This window comes from Mesoplodon densirostris, chromosome 5 (assembly GCF_025265405.1).
Source record: "Mesoplodon densirostris isolate mMesDen1 chromosome 5, mMesDen1 primary haplotype, whole genome shotgun sequence".
NCBI lineage: Eukaryota > Metazoa > Chordata > Mammalia > Artiodactyla > Ziphiidae > Mesoplodon > Mesoplodon densirostris.
In genome coordinates this window covers 48,374,320-48,395,837 of record NC_082665.1, presented here as the reverse complement: position 1 = coordinate 48,395,837, position 21,518 = coordinate 48,374,320, and the positions used below count along the sequence as shown (strand labels likewise).

Below are 21,518 nucleotides of genomic sequence, written 5' to 3'. Positions count from 1 at the left end.
TTCAGCTACTCCCAGAATTATCTCTATAATCACTCCTGGTGCTTGAAGAAAGCAGTCTATAAATAAGTGTATTGCTTATACCTGTGTCGTATTCTTCTTCATCCCCAATGCTGAAAACAGGCTTTACACCACGGTAAGGCTTTCCCACTCTGTCACTGCTGCTCACATGCCTATATTCAAAGAATTTTAGGAGGGAAATCATCACTTAAGTTACCAAAGATTTTCACCAAGTATCGTTTGAATATTAAAACAAAACACAAATGTTCTGTGCGCCCACCATGTACCACCCAGTTTCAGGAAAGCTATGTTAAGGAAATTGAAACAAGATAAGGAAATTGTTAGCAAAAGTGGCATAAGGTCTTGGGTATGCGGAATGTTTTCAAATCTGTAAAAATTAAATTTTAAACAATTTTAATGCTCACATAAAACCAATGCATTGTGAAGTTCCTTAACCTCTCTGTGCTTCTGTGTCCTTATCTGTAAAATGGCGGTAACAATATCTACCCTTCCTGGTTACTGTGAATATTAAATCAGTTAGGACTTCCCTGGTGGCACAGTGGTTAAGAATCTGCCTGCCAATGCAGGGGACACGGGTTCGAGCCCTGGTCCGGGAAGATCCCACATGCCGCGGAGCAACTAAGCCTGTGCGCCACAACTACTGAGCCTGCGCTCTAGAGCCCGCGAGCCACAACTACTGAAGCCCGCGAGCCTAGAGCTTATGCTCTGCAACAAGAGAAGCCCGCGCACCGCAATTAAGAGTAGCCCCCGCTCCATGCAACTAGAGAAAGCCTGCGCGCAGCGACAAGGACCCAACGCAGCCAAAAATAAATCAATAAAAAAATTAAATCAGTTAATATTTGGTAAAGCTCTTAGAACAATGCCTGGCATACAGCAAGTGCTACATACATGTTTGTTAGACAAAACAGTTTACAAAACCAAATATTCAAATTCCAGTAGGAGTGCCTAATTCTCATATGGGTACAAATGTCTTAAGGTTTTTCCTCCCATTTTTTTTTCATTACTGTTACTTTTGTTTCAACAGAAACTAAGATGCTACTTCTTTTACATAAATAAACCATGAAAATGAATTTGCCTTTCACTTTCAAGTGACAGAAACATAAACATGTAAACTCAAACTTAGTAAGTTCTGCAGGAAGTATGACCTCTCTTTTTTAATATAAAAATCAATACCTCATTACTTTTCAGGTAACCTCAAATAAACCAATAAGTAAACTTAAAATATTTCGACAAAATACCACATGTTTCTGGAGAAAGAGTATTGTATTATTTGTAGAATAAGGTTCAGCTAAGATAATGTATGATGAAGGAAAACTGTGGCTTTTTTTCCTTGTCATGTATCGAGAGTTCAATGTGGAAAAAAGTCAAGTTATGTGTCTTTACTTAGTCTTAGAATTCAATTTTTCCAGAAGACAGAGATCAAATCTGTATTTTAAATGATTTCTTAATACATATCATCAATAAAAATCAAGACCTAATTTTGTTAAAATACGCTTAAATCTTTATTTCTCCCAAAACAACATTCCTCAACAGAAAACCAGTGAGAGTTGAGTATATAATAGAATTATAAATTAGATTAATCAATACACTGCTTACAGTTTAAGTTATAAAATCATTTGATTTTTATGATAAAGCATATCTAATATAAAATTATCCTATAAATTATCAAACTATGCTCATTAAAGAAAATGAAAGAAATAATTCAAATACCTATGAAACTCAGATTCAGCTTTCTTAAAAAAGGCAAAGATAATATAGCTTTGTGTAACAATACTTTAGTGCCGTCTAGATTATAAAATTGTACGAGATTAAGTTATTGGTGCTCTCCTGATATTGAAGTATAAACTGCTATAACATAGAAAGTAACAAAGATAATGTTTACAGTAAATGCTTGAACCAGAATATAAGTGACATCCAAAAAAAAAAGCTGGACCTCTTTTTAAAAAGCAGTATATCTATGCTTTTTTAGCAGAAACAAAATCTACAAGAGTTTGACTAGATTTTAACCTGATTTACTGACCTCAAAAACCAACCCAATTTATTCTAACTTTTCACTAAACTCTATTTTCAAAATGGATATATCTGCCTGTGGACTAGAGAAGATAATTTGAATGTTTAAAAAATTATTTGCGATAAAACTTGGGAGTTAAACTTAGACTAATTCAATGGTCCTGTAACAAGAGAAAACAGCAAGTTGATTCACAAATAGATTATAATTTTAAAAGAAGCAATCTCCTTTAAAATTAGAAAATTATAATAGAAACTCTGTAATTGGCATTGGCCAACTCTTATCCATAAGTTCAAAGTAAACTATTGTTAAAAATGCTACTTCTAACTCACTGAAAATATTGAAATGACCTGCTAAAAAAGTCAACTCCATTAACTCGAAGCTTAACTTACATTCAAAGTATGATTAGAATTTCTTTTTAAATGTTCATAGGGATTGCTATAATTGATATTCAAATTCAAATTGCAGAAAAATCATGAGTATAAAAACTGTAAAGCCATACAGTATAATGTTCTTTTGTTTATCCTAATTGAAGATCCAGTAGATTTCTAAACTTTAAACCTATGGAATCTAATGACAAGTACCCCGTTTTATTGGGGTCAGAGAAGAGATGGATTATACTTTAACATGTCCTCCATGGCCTAATTTCTTTCAAGGAAAAGCAAAGGTAGAATCTTAGAACTATAGTTTGTTGACACCAATTTATATAATGTTAACTCCCCAACTTAAATGCATACATCTTATTAAGAAAAACCTAGCAATATTATAAAACTACATGGTGTACATTGTGTACATGAAATAACAAAAAATTTGAACCACAAACTGTGCCTTTTTTCAGATGCTGTAATTTTCCCTACTGTTAGAGCAAAAGACAGAAGTAAATGATCTCCAAAGTTAATACCCTCCTAACTCTGAGACTACATATTTTCTTTGTTTCACCTTCCTCTGTCTCAGAATAAAAACTGCAGATTTTATGAAGTTGTTGGGTTTGAATGTACTTGATTTTCATCTGAGGAATGGGAGATATAAAGAAGAAGGCAAGGAAAAAAATTAAAATGATCGAGCAAAAAACCAAAAGGAAAACATATCAGCATCACACACTCCTAAAAGCAGAATGAGAAAAGTTTAGCACTTGAAACAGCTGCATGAAATTTTAGCCAAGACAACATGAGGCTTATAGACAGCATGACACATGCTAAAGGAAAAGGATGGCCCAGTAAAACTGCTCTACTCATTGGCTTACCGCTCGGTACATGTTCTGTCTGGCCAAGGAAGATTGAAAGACATTCTATAGCAAATTGAGGCAGAGGACAGAACAATATGATTATTAAAAATGCAAAAGCTTTAAAACAAAAATATAGTATAATCAGTTTTTCTAACCCATAGGGTATATTAAAAAAGAATGTTTCGAGCATCCCAAGTACAAAGAAAAATGAAGAAAAGCCAGTTTCAAGTGATTCTTTAACAAAGAGAAAAGTCTTTTCAGTTTAGAATTATCACTAGTTCATTTTAAAATAAATTTTAAGTTCATGCTACAAAATGTACCAATAATAGTACCCTAGGGCTTCCCTGGTGGCGCAGTGGTTGAGAGTCCGCCTGCGGCTGGGCCCGTGAGCCATGGCCGCTGAGCCTGTGCGTCCAGAGCCTGTGCTCCACAACGGGAGAGGCCACAACAGTGAGAGGCCCGCGTACCGGGAGAAAAAAAAAAAAAAAAAAAGTACCCTAATTGAGAATGCACTAACTAAAAGTAATTTTAAAAATAAGGCTTTTGGGCTTCCCTGGTGGCGCAGTGGTTGAGAGTCCGCCTGCCGATGCAGGGGACACGGGTTCGTGCCCCAATCCGGGAGGATCCCACATGCCGCGGAGTGGCTGGGCCCGTGAGCCATGGCTGCTGAGCCTGTGCATCCGGAGCCTGTGCTCCGCAACGGGAGAGGCCACAACAGTGAGAGGCCCACATACCGCAAAAAAAAAAAAAAAAAAAAATAAGGCTTTTGAAAGCAGACATAATTTTAATGAGCAAAAAAAACCTTTCAGCCTTGATAAAACACTTTAACATTAGTCCATTGTAGACAAGGTACAATTTTTTTGGATTAGTGAAAATAATCTATATCTTCTTTGCTATTTACTAAATGGGAAAAAAATCTCTGTATGCATATGTACTTTATTTAATAAAGTGAAAAATAGTAAATGCCTTATATTCAGTTCTTAAAATCAAATACTTCAACTTTCCTAGGGTGCTGCAAGTTAGACAAGAGAGTGAAATTAAATACTATAACACACTTCCAAGATCAGGCTTGCTTACAAACAAATTTCACGCTGGGATTATTAGGGAAAAAAAACATACTGTGCCCTCACAGTTCCAGTAAGAAACAATATAACAGACATTCTTAAACTTATTATTTGTTAGCTGGATACCTCATTTGTAATTGGGAAAATAGGGGTCACACATGCTGTGAACAAAATTCTATGAAGATCTGAATTCTTAAAACTTTACAAAAACAGGTTTCTGCTTGATTTAGTATGACCAAATTTTCTAGGTTTTAAATTCCTGAAGTAGAGAAAGAGATTCCTGCTATGAGATTACTGCACTTAGCAGATGATTCCCAACCATCTGACACGTGGGAAGCAGCTGCTATATGAAGTGTCATATACATAATAGCATTGGAATAATTTTTTTCTAATGAATGGCATGAAGGGGCAGAATTATTACTTGCCTCCTATTCTGAGCAGTGGGAGAAGAGAGAGTCATCTTTATAGTAAAAGTTTATAGCAATAAAGAACATCTCTGTGATGACAATGAAAACTGGAATAATCTAATAAAAAAATGTAATTTATGATCCTTTTCTAGAGCATATTCTATTCAACTAACATTTACTGTTAAGATACTTTTCTATAGTTTTAATTACTCATCACAAATTCATACTGTATAAGCAACTCACCGGTCCACAGGAGTTGATGTATTCTCAATAAAACTGATAACTTTTTCCCTGACATTAACGGATTTTGTCTTCAAAGCAACAGTCATTTTATTTACTAGTGATTTCATTCCTCTATCATTTGAGCCATTACAAGATTCACCCTGAAAAAAAGAAAAACAAACAACAACTTACTGATGGATTAACTGCTCTCCAAATGATTAGCAAGATACACTACTGCTAAAGGTTATCTAGATGCTATGTCCTGAACTGGGTGCACCCCCCCGACCATAAATTCGTGTGTTAAAGTTCTAATCCCCAGGGTACCTCAGAAAGTAACTGAATGCGGAGATAGGGCCTTTAAAGAGTAAACTAAGGTTAAATGAGGTGGGCCCTAGCCAACATGACTGATATTCTTACAAGAAGAAGGGGATACATCAGGGATTCACATGCACAGAAAAAAGGCCATGTACCAACATCACAGGAAGGTGGTACTCTGAAAGCCAAAGACAGAGGCCTTAGGAGAAATTAAACCTGCTAGCCCTTTGATCCCAGACCTTTAGCCTCTGGAACTATGAGAAAATACATTAAGCCACCTAGTTGGTTGTATTTTGTTATGGCAGCCCCAGCAGACTGATATACTGGGTGAAACCATTTTAGGAATGGAAGGTAGAAATGAAAAATGAGGATATGTATTACATACATAAATGTGTGGAAGCTGAAATTACCTTATTTGTTCAATAAGAAATACAGTTACTGACCTTTTCTTAACTCAGATTACTCTATAAAGATAAGCAAAATTATAATCAGAATATCATTCATATAGCTAAATTTTTAAACATTTATTCCTTGTAAATTTTTGCTGTTTAAAATATTACTACTTAGGCCTTTAATTTCTCAAGAAAAGTCACTCTTATGTACCTAGTGTAATAGATGTGAGTATAATTCTTGAGTTGTATATAATTGCTCCTTTATACCCTGCAGGGGAAGCTGGTAGTAGATGTCAAAAGTTTTAAAATGTGCCTATCTTCTGCTTATTAATTCTTCTTCAGAATTTATGGGGAGGAAATAATCAGAAAATGCCCTACGATTTAGGAACTATTTGATGGAAACCTATACTGATACTAAAAAAAAAAAAAAAAAAAAAGCATTTAAAAATACTAGAAAATGCTCATATGTTCAATGAGAAAGCAGAAAATAAAACTGTATGTACACTCTGATCACTATTTTTAAAATACTAAAAAAAAATATGCATTATAAAAGATTTAAAGAAAATATTTCAAACTATGAATAGCTGTTATCCATGGTTGGGTTATAAATAATTTTGATTTCTTTATATTTTTCATATTTATATATGATGCTACAATGAACATTATTTTTATTTTTAAGAGAAGTCATTAACTAAATAACACAAAAATCATGTTCCCATTGCCATATCCAAATTCAAAACCAAATTAAACTGACTGTGGAAATTCTTTTGTACTTCTGAATGTAACACATTTTTAAGACAGTTATCTTTTTTTTTTTTTCTTTTTGCGGTATGCGGGCCTCTCACTGTTGTGGCCTCTCCCATTGTGGAGCACAGGCTCCGGATGCGCAGGCCCAGCGGCCATGGCTCACGGGCCCAGCCGCTCCGCGGCATATGGGATCCTCCCAGACCGGGGCACGAACCCGTATCCCCTGCATCGGCAGGCGGACTCTTAACCACTGCGCCACCAGGGAGGCCCAAGACAGTTATCTTTAATAGCCTCAATCATTGTTTTTCAAATCTGAAGATAAAAAGTTCAATACAAAAACTATCCAAAGCTGTGGACAGGAATATAAGTTAGAATAATGTTTTTTGGAGGGCAATTTGACAATAATGCAGAATTCTAAGGATTTTGACATGTAATCTTCTGATCACGTTATTTCACTTCTAGGATGAAATAATCATGTCATATGCAAATATATTACTACAAAACTTAATTGTAGTAGTGTATATAATAGAAAAAGACTAGGAACAATGTAAATATTCAACAATAAGGGGACTAACTGAACACATTATAATACATCCATACTATTTAGATATTTAAAATGAAAACAGCAAATACTTATTAAATAAATGGTGAGCTCCTAGATACCTAGATCAAGCTGAAAACCTAATTCTCAGAGAAGACTTATCAGCTGAGAATATGACAATAATTTACATGGCTGAAGATAAGCCTCAATTAATCATCTAATGAGTTACAATTTTATAATAACTACTATAAGATATATAAGTGACAGGTACTACACTTTACATTCACTTGCACATTTAATCCTCATGTCATTATTGTGAAGAAAGCTGTGTTATTATCATCATCCCTATTTGCACAGATGGAGAAACCAGAGTGGAAAAGATCTTGTTAGAGATCATGAAGAAAGTAAACTGTGAAGACAAAACCTGAATACCCAGGTGAGTCAGACTGGTAAGCCCAAGCTTGTAACCATCACACTGTACTGGAGTTTTCCCTCTATTTCTGATTTAAAGAATGACCTTTAGGTAGATGAGGACCATTACTTGTTAAGAAAGTGATTTAATGACACCTAGTTCAAATGACATGAAATACTGAAAACACACAAGACTTATTGCCCAAATATTTCCAAAGTAAAACAGAATGGATTTACCCACTATTGCAAAACCCTGCAGTAATGTACATCTCAATAACTAAAACTCAAATAAAATGGGATTGGCAACTGGTTCCCGTCTTCCTCTGCCTGGCCCATTCTCAAATATGGGTGGACTGAAGTTTTAATCATGTAGGTATGTGATGGGGAGGAGAGCTACAGAAACAGTATGCTGGAGATGCAAACATGAGCCTCAGTATTCTCCTGGCCCAAACTATTTGGGAGATTCCTAGAACCAGCTCACTTTAGAGTCCTAGCTAGTCACGGGACTCAGAATTATCTCCACTGACATTTAAGCTGGAGTAGAAAATTGTCACGAGGTGATACCAAACTGCAGCTGGAGAGGGAGAAATCTGAATTCAGCAGGTAGACCACCAGAACTCCCCACTAGTTTAGCTGTGCAGGCCGGCTCCCACTATTTCATTAACCTCACAATAATATGATTCCTCACTGCGTGTGTTTGAAATATTTTTACTCCGTTTCTGTTATGGTAGCTGTTTAGTTGTTAATCACCTGGGCATTTATCCAAATCTGGTGACATATTCTACATATACACTTACGTCAAGAGAAGAAGTGATACTGCTCCTTGAGCCTGAGGTACTAGCAATCCAATGGCCATATCCATTTTCTGGTCCATCCACATTAATGTCTGCTAGGTGCTGCTGCAGTGCTTAAAGATAAACAGGAAGAAGAAAAAAAAATCCTGACGTATCAAACCCTTTGGAAAGATTCAATACCAGAGAAGTACAATAAACATGTCATAGCTGAATGAAAAGGATCCAAGGGCATAATCACAGGTATTTCTTTCAGCACCTCTGTAAAGTAATAAAAGACCCCAGGCTACAGAAAGCCTTCCTTTTCCTCTTCCTTCTAAAGCCCTCTCTCTATAAACATATAACTTTTCTTAATTGACCCTAAGGGTAACAGTAACTATATATATAGGCTTGATGCTTTCCTCTTTGGAAGGTAATCCTTCAAGTATTAATAAATAATCTTATCAATGGTTTTATGACATAAAAGACTAATAGAAAACCTATGGTGGCTTTTGTTTACCATAAGGAGACATCAGTTAATCCTTCCCATAATAAAGAAGCAGTCTTAGGCATTAACTGCTATGGAAAGAGAGATTATTCTTGGAAAAGAAATAATTCATAGTTTAGAAAAAAGTTCCTAAAACCTACAATATCTGTGCTATAAAAGAATACTTTTCAGACTCTCAAAAGTGTCTTGTATCACGACAAGTTTTGTATCATGTTGTCAGAACTTCCAATAAATAACACTGGGCCTTAGGCCAATACTTGCTTAACACTAGTACTTATTTAAATAAGCCCTTTTGTAGATCACTTTGGGTATGAGCCTAAAGGGTAGTTAGTTATCAGGCCATGATATACAGGAGAAATAATTCTTGCTAATTTCAACAAAGACCAAGAAGAAATAGACCCTAACCTAACAAAATGTCTAAGTCATAACATAAGAAAATCATATTAAGCCAGAACTTAATCCTTATAAGACTCTTATGATTCAAACTCAGGAGTCTATTGCCTCCAACAAATATTAATTTGATTTTATCATTAATTTTCCTAGTAATTATAGTTCAATATTTTTATATCTCTTTTCCTAATGAAAGGCTCCTTATCTTTTAATTGAAATATATTTGACATATAACACTGTGTAAGTTTAAGGTATACAAAATGTTGATTTCATACATTTATATACTGTAATATGACTTCCACTGTAGCAACAGTTGCACCTCTATCATGTCACACAATTACCATTTCTTTTTTGTGGTGGGAATAATTAAGATCTAGTCTCTGCAAGTTTGGTGATTATAATACAATATTGTTGTCTATATTCACTATACTGTGCATTAGTATACTGTGCCTTAGTACTCCAGGACTTATTTATCTGCTAGTTGTAAGTCTGTACCCTTAAATAACGTAATTTTTAAAAAAAAGAAAGAAAAGAAAAAAAGATAGTCTTTTTTTAACCTTACTACCCTGACCTACTCCTTCATATATTCTCAAATATTTGCTGGTAGGGATTCCGTCATTTTACTATCCTGAATTATCAGGTATTATCTGCAGACCTGAAAATATCAACTTATTTGTTTTATTCTACCCAGTCAACATTTTTTCAGCAGCTAATACTCTCATGTAGTTCAAAAATAAAATGAAAACAGAACAAACAAAAAAGCAAATAGCACAGAGTATACAGTGAAAACTATTCCTCCTACTCTTGTTTCCCAGTCCTATCTATCCTTCCTTCTCCATAGAAACAAATCATGTGGGGCAGTTTTTTTTTTTTTTTTTTTTTTGCGGAACGCGGGCCTCTCACTGCTGTGGCCTCTCCCGTTGCGGAGCACAGGCTCCGGACGCGCAGGCTCAGCGGCCATAGCTCACGGGCCCAGCCGCTCCGCGGCACGCGGGATCCTCCTGGACCGGGACACGAACCCGTGTCCCCTGCATCGGCAGGCGGACTCTCAACCACTGCGCCACCAGGGAAGTCCCATGTGGGGCAGTTTTTCACTCATCTTTACAAAAACATTTTCTACAAATACAAGCTAATTAATACACATCCACTTTAACAGTCTTCCACTATATATTCACTCACTGAAACTGTCTACTGTGTTTGTCTTTATCTATATGTCCTGCTGGCCTTGCCTTTTCTGAAAATAGTGAATGACTGAAGAGAAAGTGTACCCATTAACTAATTTGGTCATTCTAAATCAGCTCCAGTGATAGTATAATTTCCTCTGAAAAGTAGGGACAAAGGGATTAATAAATTAAAACCTTACCCATAAATCCTCCACTGGCAATGCTCACATATTCTTTGTTTTTCTGAAATGGAAAATAAAATTTTAAATTATTCCCAAATGCGATTTAATTAAAACTTCTGGGGGCTTCCCTGGTGGCTCAGTGGTTAAGAATCCGTCTGCCAATGCAGGGGGCATGGGTTCCAGCCCTGGTCCAGGAAGATCCCACATGCCACAGATCAACGAAGTTTGTGTGCCACAACTACTGAGTCTGAGCTCTAGAGCCCGTGCTCTGCAACAAGAGAAGCCACCACAATGAGAAGCCCGCGAACCGCAACGAGGAGTAGCCCCCGCTCGCCGCAACTAGAGAAAACCTGCGTGCAGCAACGAAGACCCAACGCAGTCAAAAATAAATAAATTAAATAAATAAAAATTTTTTAAATTCTATAAAACTTCAGATAGTTCTATAAGCATTGACAAATGTAATATAAGGTTATATACTAAATTTCTGGATTTCTTCTTTGACATTTTGGACTTTGGCACAGAGAAGTACATATATTTATCTTGTGTACTGTAAGGTCTGGTGCTTGAGTGGGAAGAAGGGGACAACTTCATGGCTACTAACGAGACTGTGATTTTACTTGTATTATAGTCCCAATAGTGCGATACAGAGTCAAAGCAAAATCAGTTACACTGTATTTTCAGATGTTACTAGAATGGTTTTTAAAAGCTTGCAAAAATATTTTGGGTCTTTTATAAAAAGGAAATACAAAAGCAAATACTACAGCTAATTATGAAGAAATGACAGAATGTTAACATTTTACAAACTACTAAAAATTAATGAATCTAAGCAGTGACAAACAAAGACACAAAAAAGAATGATATCTGGGCAGTATTTACCTCCTGAGGAAGTACACACTACCCAAGACTTCCTATCCCTCCCACCCTCAAAAGTAATCTAACAAGTCCCTAGGTCTAATTACCAGTTTACAGGAAATACCAGGGATAGAACCTGATAAACAACACAGTGTGAATGCAATCTGCAAAATCCAGATTGTGGGAAAATATAAGACAAAGTAACCAGTTTTTCCAAACAAATATATACAAGGAAAAAAATTAGGAAAGGGAACCTATAAATTAAAAGAGACTTAAAAGATACCAAACAGAGTGCAATGTCTTGTTTTAGATCCTAAGAAAACCAAGGAAACTTGAACACTCGTTACTTTTTTTAATAATAAAGTGTAATAGTGAGAATGTGGTTATGTCTTTACAAAGAATTTATAGAGTTCAATTCTCCCTACTTGTGGATCTGTTTGAAATTTTCTACAATAAAAACTGGGAGGGAAAATTTCTAAAACCACATTAAGAACTCGAATTATTAAAAGAAGTCTACAATATTCCAAATTCTTGCCATCTGACACCCTTCATAATATACAGCCTATACCAGGCCATTTTTAGAATAGGTCAATTAAATTTATAAGCAAAATGAGTTTGAGAACCTATATTTGTTATTCTGTATAAACTTCTAAAATCTTTCCCCCAGTAAAGCATAACTTTCTCTTATAATCCCTCTCCCAAATACCTTGCTCCTTCTCTGATTTTGCCTTTCAAGGATTGTCCTTTAGACCAGTGGTCCCCAGTCTTTCTTGGGACCAGTTTTGTGGAAGACAATTTTTCCACGGATGGCGGGTGGGGTGGGGGATGATTTCAGAATGACTCAAGCACATTATATTCATTGTGCACTTTATTTCTATTATTATTACATTGTACTATATAATGAAATAATGATACAACTCACCATAATGCAGAATCAGTGGGAGCCCTGAGCTTGTTTTCCTGCAACTAGATGGACCCATCTGGGGATGGTGGGACCGCCTCAGCTCCACCTCAGATCACCAGGCATTAGATTCTCATAAGGAGCATGCAACCTAGAGCCCTTGCACGCGCAGTTCACAGTAGGGTTTGTGCTCCTGTGAGAATCTAATGCTGCTGCTGATATGACAGGAGGTGGAGCTCAGGAGGTAATGGGAGCGATGGGGAGCGGCTGTAAATACAGATGAAGCTTCACTGGCTCGCCCGCTGCTCACCTCCTGCTCTGCGGCGCAGTTCCTAACAGGCCACCGAGTGGTACCCGTCCATTGCCCGGGAGTTGGGGATCCCTGCTTTAGACTAATTTTCTCAAACCAGATTCCCAGTAAAGTGGATGTAAATTGAGTGGCTTGTGTAACAGCATGCCTATTGTCTTCCTGATTCCATAGTTCAGGGCCACACAAAATGAGGACTTTAATGTATAAACTACCAAAGAATACCTAATAAACAACCATTTTTATAAAGAAAGAGCCATCACTGAGTGAGGCTTTGTAGAAAAGGTAGAGGGGACAGGTTGCATAAAATCGCTGATACAAATTAGTTGTGCTGAAGACAACATCTAAACACAAAAAGGAAAGGTGGCTAAGTGTCATGAATACATATACATGTACATTTATTCAATTTCAAAGTGAAGATATTAAAATGAATTATATAGCAACTGTAAAAAGTTCTGAGGCATGAATAGGCATAGAGAACAATGCAAAAGAATAATCCAGCAATAGACCCTGATTCATTGAGGAATTCAGTGTATTAAAGAGGTAGTATTTCATATTGACAGCACAACTGGTTAGCTATTTGGGGGAAAAATTTTTTTTGATTCCTACCTCACTTCTTACACAAAAATAATTCCAGATGGGCCAAGATTTAAACATAAAAGTATAACACATAAGCAGGCAAGAAAAATCTGGGGGAGAAGACCTTTGTTGGCAAGACACAAAACCAATAAATTGTTAAAAAACAATACAGATAAATTTGACAAGGTAGACAACAGCACAAAATTACCTAGGAGAATTTCTTAAAGGTGATAGCAGTAACCAAGGAAAACTGAAATAATCTGTCGGCATACCTGTAAAAAGTGTGCCAGGACCATGTTCATATACATGTCTTCTTCCTCTCTGCCACTGCCCATGAAACAGAGGTGCTCCCCACCAGCAATGGAGCCAGACTCAATGGACTGCTTCTGTGCTTCCAGCAGGGATTTTACTGACTGTGCAAACTCGGACGGATTCTGGAGCATCTAGACAATTAAAAATTTTTTTAATGTGGCAAGCCTGTGTTTCTTATACATTTGCAAAACAAAATATTTTCCCAGGGCGGGAAAAAAAAAAACAATATTTAAATTGCCACCATGAAAATAAAGCCTTTTTTTGTTTGTTTTGGTCACGCCACGCAGTTTGTGGGATCTTAGTTCCCCCGCCAGGGATCAAACCCAGGCCCTCAGCAATGAAAGTGCAGAGTCTTAACCACTGGACTACCAGGGAATTCCCCAAACAAAGGCTCTTATAAATAAAATCCCTGGGATAAAAGAAATGTGTATAAATGTACCTATAATATATCAGAAAACAAAAGTTGAAAATTCACAGAAAGATTAAATTATGCAAAGAAAATACTTTACTAGACAAAAAAAAATTGTTTTTGCTGTTTGTTTTCTAAGCTTCAGTGTCTTTAGGTATCATGACAAGAAAAGTTTAACACTGAGTGGAAGGGTCCATGACAAAAACAATACATCGAAACAAGCTATATTTTTTGGTTTCCACTTACATGGCAAACCATGAATTTCTTAGAGGACAGTCAGAAATAGTAGAAGCCATTTATTCATCAGCACTACTCTAGATACTAGAGATACGAGGATGAAAAAATTAATTTCCTACCCTCAAGAAAACAAGTATGCCAATAAATACAAAAATTTGTTCAAAAAACTGTTCATAAAAAGCACAGTGAAAATCCAATAGAAAAATGGACAAACCATAGAAAAACAATTTGCGTTGATAAAAAAAAATACAAATTAACAGCACACTTGAAAAAAGATGCACAACATCACTAGTAATGACCACAAGAATGACCACCATTCTTGTAAAATAAAAAACTGGTAATGTTCAATAATGCTGATGGTATGAAACAATCATTCTCACTTAGAGTTGTAAAGTATCAGTTGATTCAGCCTTTCTAAAGGGCAATACGGCAGATTCTAGTAACATTGTATATGCCCACAACTCTCAACCCCAAAATTTTACTTTTAGGAGTCTATTTTACAGAAATATTTGTACAAGTCCACAAAATATATATAAGGATGTTAACTACAGCATTGTTTTATTACAAGAAAACTGAAAACATTCTAAATGTACATCAATCAGACAATAAATTATGGTATATCTGTAGCATGGACCACTATACAGCCGTTAAAAACAATGTACTAAAATAAAAAGATCTCCAAAAAACTGTTAAGTGAAAATGCGAGTGAACTGTTAAGTGAAAAATCAAGTGAAAAAAAAAAGTGAATAAGAAATATGTAAATGCATATTAAAGGTCTGGATGATTAAACAAACTGAGAGTAACTGTCAACTCTGGAGACATCTTTTGAGTTTTTTTAAGAATAATCAAGTTATTAATGATGAATAAATTTTAAAAATAAGCATAAAAGAAGGACCATTTAGGTCTTCCTAGATGAATCAAGGAAGAGAAAGGCACGGAGTTCACTTTTAGAATGCAAACAAGCTAGGACTGCCTTCTTCACCTATAGCACCCCAAACTCTCTGGGTTGTTTTACCTCCATTTTCCATGAATTTCCTCTTGACACCACCTAGACCTTTCAACATGCCCTTTCAGCTTCAGCGTCAACTTCTTCAGACAAGTTGGGAAGAAGGGCAGATGGAATGGTCAGCAAGAGAAGTTATTCCTCTTTCTGTCTTCTCCATCCCTGAGGCTCTAATAACCCCAGAAGGGCTTAAATGATGTCAGTCCCAGTCCTACCAAATGCTCTAAGCATCTCTGACAGTATTTAATTATCTACTTCATCTAGTCCTTCAATTCAAGTGACCCTAGGACAGCAATTTGAACAACCGAGCCCCTATACACCAGACACCACCCTTATTAAATATTACGTTATTATATGCATAAGTACCCATGATGGAAAAAAAGGCTTATAGACTAATTACCCAATCATAAGAAGAGCTAATACAGAGTACTTACTAAGTGCAAGACACTATGCTGAGCGCTACATCAGGTAGCTCACAGTAAGTTGTTTAGAATTTACTGACATAACAATGGTAAGCAACAGTAAGCCATAGTTAACAGTGCTTTCATCTACCCTTTATGATGCCAAAAGGGTGTTCTTGGTGAAAAGGAAACCTGAGGCAAAACTTTTACAAGGGCAGAGACTCCCTCCTTAAGCAGAAAGAAAAACATCCCAATCTGGTACATGTATATTTATTTATGGGCTAAAGAAAAGAAATCCATTTCTTCTCTTAATTAAAAAAATTTTTTTAATCAGCATTTATACTAACCAGATCTGAATCTAAGTGGAAAGCAGTTGATAAATGCCCAGCATTATACTGTTCTGCAGGACGGCAATCCACCACAAAGAACCGGACTCCTTCCTAAAAGGGAAACATTTGACAAAATAAAATTTGCCATGAGGGTCTCATTTTACACAATATAATATTAACAATTAACCAAAGAAGGGGAAACAGATAGATTAGAAATGGATCTCACGTAGGAGGACCCATACAGACTCAAGAAAATAACCTCAAGATCTTAAATAGTTTTATTCATTTTAAATAGTTAAAATACTCTGTATATACTGTTCTTGACTAGAAAGTCTTAAAATATGTAGCAGAAGAATGTTAGTTTGAGCTATAAAACTAATTATACTGGAATTTAATAATTTAATGTATATCATGTTAAACACTTTTAAAAACACTATGTAGTTATAAACACAGATGTAGATACAATTCCTGTTTCTGAAAATAAACACAGATGTAGATACAATTCCTGTTTCTGAAAATAAGCCCACACTTATCTACAATGCAATTCACATAAGGATTAAATAAATGTCTTTTGGGGGTGAGAGGAGGTTCTCCAGTGCCAGTCTGAACTGAAGAAGTTCACATGGGTCTCTTTAAACTAGATTACATGTTTTGATTTGTTTTTAAGTAATAGTTCTAATAAGAAAAATATGTGAAATGCTTGTTTTAAAAAGATCTATTGTAAAAGGTCTGTCTTTCCATGTCCGTTCCTCTTCTCTCCATCTTCGAAATACATCCCACCTTCCAAACACACACACACGGTTAACTGTTGCACTATTAGCAAAAAGATATTCATGAAGACAGCAACAGACAGAAAATCATGGTATATCCTCAATTCTCCTTTGTAACATGCCTTTTGGCATTAAACCATGTAATTCAATTAGCTGTATAAGTATCCAGAATTTAACTGTTAAATGCTAAATCCACCCTTTTAAGTACTTTATATAACATTCAGTTGCTTTGCTAAAATAAGAAAAAAGATTTGGCAATTTACAAAAATTGGTGTCAAAATTAATTAGTTGTTGACAAGTAAAATAACACGCAAGCTGGCAGTTTAAAAATGAGCATATGGACAGAAGATTTAACACATTAATCATTCAACAAAAGCAAAACAACTACATTGTTATAGTAAATTAATTTTGTGAGAATCAACAAACAGGGAGGAAATGTTGATTCCTTGCATTTAAAGGGGATAGTCTTCTGATAAACAGTGGGGTTTTTTTTTTTTACTTACCCCTTGAAGCTGATTTGCTTGAAGGATCTCTGACACGGAGATGGCCAGACAAAGTGCCTGACTCAAATCTGCATCATCATCCTTAATTCCCAACAAAGTACTACCAAAGAGATGGTGATTATCCTGTGTGAAGAGGAATTTTTGAAACATTATGCAGAAAAAATAAAATCAAACTTTCTTCCTAAAACTATTCTCAATAGACGAAGACAAAAGGTAAAATAATCACATAACATCTTTGAGTCATGTGATTTAACATATCCTCTCGTATCTTACAGGCTAAAAGCTACAAAAAGTCCACGTACAAAGTCCCCATTAGATTTCACACAAAATGAAAGACTAAGAAAAAATAACACATTCTACACAGCTATTTTCTATAATATCACCTATATTTAAATAGTAAATTTTTAAATGGTTACTCACAACTTTTTATATTTTAATAAAATAAAAACAAAAACATGGCATAAATTGTGTAACATGCTGCTAAAACCTGCTCTAATTAGCAACTGCTAGTGCAGATTATTTATGTCTGAAGAATAAAAGCTCTTCTCTTAAAAGACTGGAAAGAAAAGGATGAGACTTCTTTTTCATCCAGTATCATAACCACTACCCCACCATCTAACTTAGTCAACACTGTTGGGAAATGAGGTGATCTACATAAGGCAATTATTAAAATAGCTGAAAATAGTCCCTAGAAATAAATCTTTTGTAATTAATTAGTTTTGAGGGAAATGTTCTTGCAAGGTTTCCCTTATCTGCCTCCTGAACACACTATATTGAACACAATTTAATCTCATCTTAATGTTTCAGTGACATGATAACTTCCAACTAGCAATTATGATGGTAGAATGCCTTAAAAAAAAAAAAAGACAATAATGCTCTCATGAGCACCTGAGGTCACAAATTGTTTATAAATAGTACTCCTGTGCCTCCCCGTTACTAGCTTTTGCTTCTTAGAGTTTTACTTTCTAGGAGCTCACAGCACTTGGGCTTCTAATCTGGTGTCCTTTCTCTTGAAAGCACCTGTCTGATCTGAGAAAGGCTCTAGGTCTCTATGGAGCTAAGTGACCCTTTTTTGTTTAAAAGACAGCTCAGCAACATTAAAGTTGTGCAAAGCTAAACTCCAGATAAAGGAGGCATAATTATATATCCTCCATCAGATTTTTGTAATATTTACATTTTTTTAAAGTCAAGGAAGCATTAATTTAAGAAATACCTTATAGTCAATAGCCTCATGATCAGAAATAATAATCAGAGTAGGGGCCTCCCTGGTGGCGCAAGTGGTTGAGAGTCCGCCTGCCGATGCAGGGGATGCGGGTTCGTGCCCCGGTCTGGGAGGATCCCATATGCCGCGGAGCGGCTGGGCCCGTGAGCCATGGCCGCTGAGCCTGCGCGTCCGGAGCCTGCGCGTCCGGAGCCTGTGCTCCGCAACGGGGGAGGCCACAACAGTGAGAGGCCCGCATACCGCAAAAAAAAAAAAAAAAAAAAAAAAAAAAAAAATCAGAGTAGAGGTGAAATGGTTCCTAGCATATTTGTATAGTATTTTTTTAATGTCTGTTCCTCCATTAGGGAGAGTATTTACAGTGAAAAAAATCACACAAAACTGTAACACATAAAAGGAAAAGAAGGACAACCTAGAGTATTTTAACTGAAGTGGATACAACATAAACATACAACAATGCACAAAATGTGAAATACTGAAGTAGGTGATTTCTTGTCTGATACCTTCCTAAATGAAGCTGGTGTTTTACTGCAATAATACTGAGCCAGAGAGAAAAGGTCTTCTGTATCTTCTAGATTCAAACTGGATGGAGTTTTTTCCAAGCACTCTGAAATACGATTACAAATATATTATAATATTAAAAAGGTTTTTTGTTTGTGAAAAATACAGTAATGAACATTATTTACATATCAAAGTTGGTTTATCTTCAACATTTGAACTATATAAATGGAATCTCAACAGTGATGCATTGAAAACTGCTTGAAAAGTGGATTTTCCCCAAAGGAACTGAAACTGTTAATACAGTTCTGCTCTTAGTGAATGACGGTATCTGGCAATCAAATCAAATTCATTAGCCTCGATTGGAATAGTGTGGTTTATTCAGTGAACACATAATAAATGTCAGGGCCCCTGGAAATAAAAAATGACCAAGAGGGCTTCCCTGGTGGCGCAGTGGTTGAGAGTCCACCTGCCAATGTAGTGGACATGGGTTCGTGCCCCGGTCCGGGAAGATCCCACATGCCGTGGAGCCTGCGCGTCCGGAGCCTGTGCTCCGCAACGGTAGAGGCCACAACAGTGAGAGGCCCGCGTACCGCAAAAAAAAGAAAAAAGAAAAAAAAGACCAAGAAATGGTTTCTGACTTAAGGAACTTCGTCTGGTTTGAGAAATGTGATGATAAATCATTATAACATAGTGAGATAAACACTGTAACACAGACAGTACAAAGTGCCAGGCACTATAGAGAGCAAGTAACTAAATCTGTGTGGGAGCTAGAGTGGGGGAGAACCCAAAAGAAGAACCAAGACTTCAACAATGGATATGCTTGTAAGAGCTGAGTATTCAAAGGCAAATTAAGGAAGAAGGAAGGGGAGAGTGAGAGGAGGGCAGTTTATCTGAACAATGAAACCAAAGAAAGAGTATATGGAAAAGAACTGAAAGAGTGAAAAATACATAGAAGGAATGAATAAGGGTGGGAAATCAGGGGCAACAGTCTTTAAGGTCTGTACCTGGAGAGTGTGTAAGAGTTGAATGGAACCTCAGAGCTCTTCTAGAGTAATCTTCTAAATTTACAGATGAGGAAACTGAGTTTCAGAAAACTGACTTGAAATGTTTTCTCCACATTAAATAATACTTACTGATAACTTCTTCTTTGCTGTTAGACTCCTGTGCTAAAATGACTTCTCTGTAAAAACAGAATCAAATGAATTTGAGTTAAATATTAACAGAGCACCCTGAGAACAGAGAGGAAAAAATCTAGCCAACTAGCCAACTTGATACTTACTTTGCATTAACAAGGATTATTAACATTAAGAAATAAATAAAAAATGGATCTGCTTGTTGTAGATATCCATCCCATATTGCCTGAGTGACTTCAATGGAACAGTAACAGGAAAAAAGACTTCCAAGCTGTAATCAGGAAATGAAATGAGAGATATAAACCACTGGCAATGACTTGTTCTTTTAAAAGTATTCAGGCAAATGTGTAACATTATATCAAACTGTCTGTACCTGATATTTAACTTGTACCTTAACTTTACTGTAGGTAAAGGTACAATGAAGCCACTTACTAGCTGTATGACTTAGGGTATGTCACTTAACCTCCAGAGCTTCCATTTCTACTTCTGTGTGTTTTTTTAAAAAAAAAAAAAAAAAAAAGGAATACTACTACCCATCCTCTACCACTGTTGTGGTAAAGAGAAAGACAACTAAACTAGGATATATACAGTAACTAGCACATATCTGCCACTAGCATAATTACTCACGAGCTCTGTAAGGGTAACTATTATAGTACTTAACTTGCAAGGTAATTGTAAGGATCAAGCATGGTAATTTGAGTTAAGAGCACCAAATGAAATTGTAAGGACAATTTAAAGACAAATTGTTCCCCAATCTTACTTTGTACATCATTTGAAACAGATGAGACAACATTCATGTCCCTCAAAACATTTCAGGAGCTCTATGGTTTTCTACTTCAAATAAAAGAACTGTTAATGTGTAAGTTCCTCTAGAGCCCAACTGTGTTTTAAATTGCATAAATTCAGTGATATTTTTAGATTATTCCATTTTTATTAGATACAGAAACAATTCCATCTAGAAGTTAAATTTCAAACATTCTTAATGGCTAAAGGGAGCTAATGAGAACACGTACATTTAGTGAATATTTTGTGCCAGGTACTAAATTACTGCCACTTACCTTTTATTAAATATCTCTTATTCTAAATATTCTCACAACAGTCCTTCAAAATAGACATTTTCCTCCCATATTATAGGTAAGAAAACAGACATCTATTAAATAACCTTCCTAACATCACAGAGCTAGTAAATGGTGATGTTTGGGCTAGAAAAAGCTGGACACTCCACAGCTGATGTAACTGCTATTACAGTTGACCGCAAAGCTTTTAAAGTACATAATGCTTCTAATGTTTTCTATAACTGTTAAAAAATTACTATTACAAATACAGAAGCTGCAAATACAAACAGAATAGCAAGATACGGTCATCATTAAATTCAGTTAGCTAAACTAAAGCTACCACTGCATCATTCACGGTTATGAGTTCTCAAATTTTAGGAATTCGTTTTGTTTCATCTCATGATTGAAGAAAAAAAAAAAAAGACTCCATTCCATAGACATGATACTAGTAGCAAGAATGAACTACTTGGGGCATTGACAAAGTGAACCTGGTAGTTTCAGTGCTCAGTTAAAATCTGTTAGCAGCACTGAGTACTACTTCAGAGTTCTGGTCACAGAAATGGCATTTCCCAGGCATGACGTGACAAGAGAGATCTCTATTAACATATCAGAATGCTTAAAAGACAGTTTCTTACTTCAACACA

General features: G+C 35.9%; 1 protein-coding gene across 2 annotated transcripts in view; it reads right to left on the bottom strand.

Annotated features, from left to right (window-relative positions):
- The window catches only part of TBC1D23 (TBC1 domain family member 23), a 65,445-nt gene that overhangs the window by 6,726 nt on the left and 37,201 nt on the right, over positions 1-21,518 (bottom strand). Inside the window, exons 6-16 of one of the 2 annotated variants that reach the window (XM_060098680.1) lie at positions 19,966-20,090; positions 19,820-19,866; positions 18,689-18,792; positions 16,967-17,089; positions 15,712-15,804; positions 13,275-13,445; positions 10,382-10,424; positions 8,148-8,257; positions 4,966-5,105; positions 3,270-3,314; positions 82-170 (exon numbers count right to left, since the gene is read on the bottom strand). In XM_060098680.1, coding sequence (XP_059954663.1) covers positions 82-170; positions 3,270-3,314; positions 4,966-5,105; positions 8,148-8,257; positions 10,382-10,424; positions 13,275-13,445; positions 15,712-15,804; positions 16,967-17,089; positions 18,689-18,792; positions 19,820-19,866; positions 19,966-20,090 — 1,090 coding nt within the window. The remainder of the gene's footprint in view (positions 1-81; positions 171-3,269; positions 3,315-4,965; positions 5,106-8,147; positions 8,258-10,381; positions 10,425-13,274; positions 13,446-15,711; positions 15,805-16,966; positions 17,090-18,688; positions 18,793-19,819; positions 19,867-19,965; positions 20,091-21,518) is intronic. The other variant, XM_060098681.1, reaches the window with a different exon arrangement.